The sequence below is a fragment of the Lucilia sericata genome, unplaced genomic scaffold (genome assembly GCF_015586225.1).
Source record: "Lucilia sericata isolate MDLA Ls3-8-SP2 unplaced genomic scaffold, ASM1558622v1 Contig000339F_arrow, whole genome shotgun sequence".
NCBI classification, from domain to species: Eukaryota; Metazoa; Arthropoda; class Insecta; order Diptera; family Calliphoridae; genus Lucilia; species Lucilia sericata.
In genome coordinates this window covers 156,730-163,315 of record NW_023994359.1, presented here as the reverse complement: position 1 = coordinate 163,315, position 6,586 = coordinate 156,730, and the positions used below count along the sequence as shown (strand labels likewise).

Below are 6,586 nucleotides of genomic sequence, written 5' to 3'. Positions count from 1 at the left end.
TTTCTAAAGGCGACTTTGTATGGGGTCTAAGGTAAAATGAGGCCTGATTATTATGAAAATTGGCAGTGTCATTTAGACTTATATGAAACTAAGTTGTTATATGGTGCCAAGTTATGGACCGATTTCAACCATTTTCAATAGACTTTGACCTTGGATCAAGAGAAGCGTACGCACAAGGTTTACATTGACAGACAGATGGATATGGCTTAACCGACCCATCAACTGATCCTGAGCCGATTGGAATGCTTTAAGTTAGGTGTAGGACCAATATTTTTGAGTGTTTCAAACATCAGCACAAACGCATAATACCCTCCCCACTTTAGTGATGTTGTGATAAAAACCTAAATTATTTTGGTAGTTAGTGCCTAAACACAAACATTAGGCTATGGTGAAACTTAAACACCCTCCACCTGTAAGCTACTTTTTATAAAACCACATTTAATAACGAAATTTTAAATTTTGGATGTCCTTATATACTTATGTGAGATTATTTGGCTTTCGAAAGTGCGGGATTAAGTGACTTTCGAAAATGATTAATTAGGGATTGATCCGGAAAAAAATCGCAATTTTTTTTTCCTTCATACAAACTTGAATCACTTTAATATACATACAGAACATATTGGATTCGAATTTTATTCAGATATGCTCATTTCTTAGTTAGTTAGGTACATTTAACTGATTTTCGGAAGTAGACCTTATATGAGATATTATCCGATACGGAACTAGGTTGCTAATATGATTTCTTTTGGAGATACCGATTTTTTACAAATCTATTTCCGATGCTATGGAAAATTTTGGATTGGTTGTTATGATTTTGAACATAATTGATCCCTGGGCGAAAATAATAACGTGTAACAAAATTCTTCCAATTATCTTTAGTAGTTTCGGAGAAAACTTATCAATAATTAGGAGAAAACTTAATTTTTGGGAGAAGTCTGAAATTTTTACTCACAACTTTTGTGAACCGATTTTGCGATATTCTATACCAAACAGCTTAAGATAACAATGAATACTTTAGGTGAATTTCAATTCTATAGCTGCGGTTTAACGTCAGCATATTTTAACCAGACAGACGGACATAATTAAATCGATCTCAGAAAAATAATCGAGCAATCTGCGCTTGAATCAATCCAGATCGGTTTCAATTGTACGGCAAGTACGGTTTGGATTGAATCAAGTACACAATTGTTGAATCGAGCCAGAATCAGCCAACTACAAAAGTTTTGATTTTAGCGCAATATAAGCCTTTTTGGGATCAAAGTGATCTCTCAGCACGTATTTGGTTTAAGCATTTTTTATGTCAAATCTTTTTTCAAGACTTATAAACTTGATTTAAGTTCGATTTCGTAATTATTTCGAGCATAATGAACATTATTAAAGCCCAAAATCGTACAAAAAAAAAATAAATAAATAAATCTCAAATGTATCCAAAAACGAATTTGTTTCGTGAATGTTGAACTTAATTTAATCATAAAATTAATTTAATTTTTGTATTTAAAAATATTTATCTAAATATTGTACAAAAGAATCATTTATTATTTCTTAATAAAGAAACAAAATATTTTTTATTTTAATATTCATTCAATTCATTGAATATAACATAAAGTAACAAAAATATCAATTATTTTTAATAAACATATTTAAATAATATTGATATACAATAAGAGGATAACTAACGTTTAGTTCTAATGTGTTCTAACAAGGGAATTGGTATAAGGTATATTATTAACAGTCTTAGTGTTTGAAGTCTTTTTTACATTTGAAACAGATATACATTTATACATACATTATCTCAATTGTTTAAATAATTTATAACCGATAAAATATTAGATGAATAAGAATCAAATTTAGTATTAATTTCAAAAAAATATTTTTGAATAAACAACCAGGATGGTTCACATGCTCTTGGGTATTTTAATGAAAGTACTTGATAGATCTTAAAACAAACATCGAGACTTTGCATAAACGAATCAAATTTAAGTAAATTTTTGTCAAAATATATATAAAATCCTTTTACATCAGTTCCACTACCTTCCACAATTAAAAATGGCCGTACTGTTAAACCTGCTGAGTAATATTTATTTTTTATATCCTCCACTCTCCTTTTATAATCATTAAGTGTTGATAGTTGAAGGATAAAACTCTCCTCCGAGTCTGCTATGGTGATCTTTTTCGTTTTTTTCCCGTCGTTATTTTTAAAACGGGCGGTAGATTGAAATATTGAATTCAGCGATAATGTAATTATAAAATCTTGATAATCTGAAAATATTAAATTTTTATTAACTTTAGTTTAAGAAAAAATATAACATTGAATTTACCTATATTTTTACTTTCTTTCGCTTTTTTCACTAGTTGTTTTGACACTTCATTAACTAAGTGTTTTTCATAGTATCCAAAAATTTTGCTTTTGAAGTGTGTCCATTTGGAAAACAGCATTAATTTTTTTCCAGTGTATAAAAAATCGAAATCAATGTTTATCTGTAAAAAATTATTATTATTAGTCATTATCAAAAATAAGAAAAAAAAATTACCAAATATGAAGCTTTCGTATGGTTTAGTTTGGGCCATGATTTTAGAAAATCTATGATATTTTGATTCTTTAATTCCCGGCGACGCATTTTAAATGTCATTTTCCATTTCTCACAAACGTCTGCCCAATCTAATAAATCTCTATTTAAAGATACTTTAGAAGTTGTAGCAACAGATTCATCTATCTCTTCATCGATATCTAAATGCTCAGATGTGCTTTCCATTTCATCTTGACTAGACACTGAGGAATCCAATTTCACACGTTTACGACGAAGGTTTTGGTATTTATAGTACAACCTTCCACTTGGATTGCCTTTACTGCATCTTGAAATAAAATAATAATTCTTAAAATTTAAAGAAAAATTTTAACAATATGTCTAAAACTTTATAATTAAATTTCAAAAACTTTTAGTTACTTGAACATCCTTTTCTGATGGAAATATCGAGACTATTTCATCAACCAATAGCGGAAATTCTCGAACTCTTATTATAATTTGCCTACACATAGCTTCTTCGACTATTATTTGTATAAGTAAATTCCTTTGATCGATAGTCAGCTTTTTTGTTCTGCATTCTAACATCGCCCTTCCGCCTACCGTTTCTTTTAAAATATCCATCAAACTCTGAACGATAATAATTACGCTTAAGAATAATAATTATGATGCAATAAAATTAGTTTTACCTTATTCAAAACTCTTCTGCCACTGAAACCACCTTCCTCAGATATCCCATTGTCGACCTTTGACGCGACTGAAATCGTTTCGTCATCAACTTCGAACTGTATTAAATTGGATTATACAAAATTATGTGATCAAGTATTTAACACATACTATCATGATATATGTATATACCTGAAGTTTTTTCCACTGAAAGAGCTTCTCCCGAAATTCAATTCGGAGGCCAAGAGGTGGTATGGCTTCTTTCAAGTCCCCTCTTTGTAAGTATTTTAAACTTCTGTAAGTTACTTTAGCAGCTATAGAAACAAATAAAACAATATTAAAAGAATTATACAACTTTTTTAAGAAATTCTCTTAAAATTTATATGAAATCGTTGAGTATAAATCCATCAAAATATTGAAAACATATGGAAATTTACAAATAAAAAATCTTTTAGAAATTTTTTGATACAAGAAAAAATCGCATTTCCATCCCTGATGTATATACACCAAAAGCCGTTACTACTTATTTTTAAACAACATAGAATATGTTAAAGGTTTTCAAACAAGGAATTTGTTGCAGCATTTCTGTGCAACTGACTGACAACTTGTTTAAGTTATGTGTTTATATGAGAACGATCACAATCAATATGTCAAACTTGTGCACGAAGCACAACTTTAGCGTACGAGAAAGAGGAGAAAGAGAAAAAAACTCTCAGCTGGGTTACCCTAATGCATATACATACCGTTATATGTATCGTTACACAAAGTCACACCAAAAGAAATTATTCCAAAATGTATTCTATATAAAATTACTCACCTTTTAGGTGTTGATACACCTCCTCTAAATTAAAGCTTTGCAGAAGCACTTGTAAACGGTAATCGTCATCATCATGTTGATCATTCATAATTATTAATCAATTTACACAATACAACGAATTATATACAACACTATAAATTCTTTAAAATACAACAATGAGACACGCAAACTCAACGAATGCATAAAACAGACTGGTGTATTTCATTCCTTGACTTAATTTCAATATTACAAACAGCTTCAAATGATTATGAGAGCAGATGAGATATTTTTCACTTCACTCATTTTCTCTCAGAGATTGATTTAACTCTTTTTTTGCTTAATTCAAGCAAAATACTTGTTACTTTTTGTTTAATTCTATTTTGTTCTCAAGTATATTTTTGTGCGTTAAGCACCCAGCAATTCAGTTGGACAGTCCCAAACTACCTATTTAACCTACCACTTAGTGTTACCCCTAGCCACTTAGAGTTATAGCTAGCCCAAATGACTAGCTATTCGGACAAAAAGCTTAAGTTTGTTTTTTAAGTGTTTACTCACTCTCTTACAAAGATGACACTAGGTTAGATTAATAGGAGGATGTATACTACATCAAATCCGAAGACATAAACCTTTGCCACTATCGGGCCTGTTGTGTGCTCCTTTTCATAAAAAAAATTATTCCTTGAATGTATAAATTTTCAATATTCAGAAACTCTGTTATGGATACACAATCTATGGACAATAGTAAACTCCCGTTTGCTTGTTGAGTTGTATGTATTATTGTTATTTAATGAACATCTGGTGTCAACATAAATACATTGTCAGCATAAATAAATTCAAATATGAAAACAACTCATATTTCTTTTCAAATGTAAAACTGTCAGACTTTTAGTTGACAAACAAAACGAAATAATTTAAGTTAGTTGTTTAAGAACATCACGACAATAAAGTCGAAATAATAAATAAACGGTTTTTTATTTAATTACTCAGTTTCCTAGACGAAATTCCTATGAGCTCTCCAATCAGTGTTAGTCAGGAGTGTATTTTTCCGGAATAACATCACTTCCAAGATACTTAGATCTAACTTTTACGAATGCCTGACAGTGGTAAAGAAAGTCCTACGGAGTTTCACTGTCCTCTCCACAAGAATCCTCACGTCCAATTTTGTGTAGATATGCTGGTAATCCTGTGTGTCCACTCACCTCAGACTTACTCATTTTGAGGAGATTTCTCGTCTTGCTCTCGTCAGGGTCACCCCATAGAATATTTGTGGTTCTACCCACCCTTTCATTATTCCAAGAGGCCTTATGGAATGATCTCACCCATAATTTTAATTCAGCTTTTGTAGCTATTACATTCGCCCTTTCGTTGCCGACTACTACCGAGTGCCCTGGTACCCATATGATGTAAATCTTACCTCTGGGAGAATAATCAGTTTAAGCTTTCTTACATTCCAATACGATATTAGATTTAATTCTATCACCTGATATCGCCCTAATTGCTTTCTGGCTGTAGTTAAATATACTAAGGTCTGTGGGCGCCATATTTATTCTAATCCAATTTACACATTCCGTTATTGCTCGGACTTCTACCTGGAAGCTTGTGTTATGATTAGGTAAACGGTGATATATTTCTGTGTCTTCAATATAGAACCCCAGGCTCACTTTATCCCCCAATTTAGAGTCATCCGTGTAACAACGGATTCCTACTGATATATGCTCTAGTTTTCCGCTTGACCAAGACAATCTATCTGGGATCAGAGTTTCAAAATTTCCGACATATTATGAGTCTGGTATGCGATCAGACACGTCCGATGATTGTGCATAACCTTCCAGTGTGCCCAGTATACATTGATGACGTGTCCTATAACCGCTTTTGTCCAGTTCGCCTAAAATAAAAAGCCGTTCGGCTGTAAGCGCAGCCTCATATCTTAAATATGTTTCAATGGGTGGAATATCTAGCAACGTTTCTAGAGCCTTGGTTAAAGTAGTACACATGGCACCATTTATACCCAAGCAGCATGTACGCTAAACTCTCTGTAGTAGTTTGATATTGCACTTTTTGTCTAAAGCAGTCCACCAGATTATTGAAGCATAAGCTAGAATTGGTCTAATTACACTTTTATAAAGCCAAGGACTAAGACCTCATTTCATGCCTATAGATCTCCTACATATCGCCCAGCACCGATGTGCCTTGTTGATCCTATCCTCTATGTGGAGTCTCCATTTTAATTTCCGGTCGAGGATTACACCTAAGTACTTAACTTTGTCTGTCACTGGTATCTTCTTGCCCAGGAAGCAAGGTTCAGTATACGTAGAAGTTTTTGTCTTTCTTGTGAAAAGACAGATTTCCGTTTTTGCCGGCTTAACATTGAGGCCCCTCGGTTGAGCCCAGCTAATTTGGATCCTTTCCCTTTAAAAGTATTACGACATCGTCTGCATAGCAGACAGGTCTAAGTCCTTTCTCGGTTAGGGTCTTTAGGAAGCTATTAATCGTGGTAACCCAGAGTAAAGGTGACAAAATGCCACCCTGTGGTATACCGCGAAATACCTTTTTCCTGATAGTTATATCGTACATCTCGCAGCTTATCCATCTGTTCCTTAGC

At 32.5% G+C, this 6,586-nt stretch overlaps 1 protein-coding gene across 2 annotated transcripts; it reads right to left on the bottom strand.

Moving 5' to 3' along the window:
- Positions 1 to 1,671: 1,671 nt before the first annotated feature.
- LOC119603813 lies at positions 1,672 to 4,179 on the bottom strand. 2 transcript variants are annotated; one of them, XM_037956004.1, is made up of 7 exons: positions 4,006 to 4,179; positions 3,381 to 3,502; positions 3,212 to 3,307; positions 2,946 to 3,152; positions 2,532 to 2,873; positions 2,319 to 2,478; positions 1,672 to 2,259 (listed from the first exon to the last, which is right to left on the bottom strand). In XM_037956004.1, the coding sequence occupies exons 1-7, from the start codon at positions 4,091 to 4,093 to the stop codon at positions 1,793 to 1,795; spliced, it is 1,482 nt and encodes a 493-aa protein (XP_037811932.1). In that variant the 5' UTR covers positions 4,094 to 4,179; the 3' UTR covers positions 1,672 to 1,792. The 2 variants fall into 2 exon arrangements, with proteins under 2 accessions (XP_037811932.1, XP_037811933.1); XM_037956005.1 differs by lacking the exons at positions 1,672 to 2,259; positions 2,319 to 2,478 and having other exon boundaries at positions 2,718 to 2,853.
- Positions 4,180 to 6,586: the final 2,407 nt, after the last annotated feature.

What these genes read in the sequence shown, in the direction of transcription:
- LOC119603813 (XM_037956004.1), bottom strand. Translation starts at nt 4,093, where the DNA reads ATGAATGATCAACATGATGATGACGATTACCGTTTACAAGTGCTTCTG. An exon ending in GGTGTATCAACACCTAAAAG is followed by an intron (nt 3,503 to 4,005) that starts GTGAGTAATTTT and finishes TTGTTTCTATAG; the next exon opens with CTGCTAAAGTAACTTACAGA. An exon ending in TTCAGTGGAAAAAACTTCAG is followed by an intron (nt 3,308 to 3,380) that starts GTATATACATAT and finishes AATTTAATACAG; the next exon opens with TTCGAAGTTGATGACGAAAC.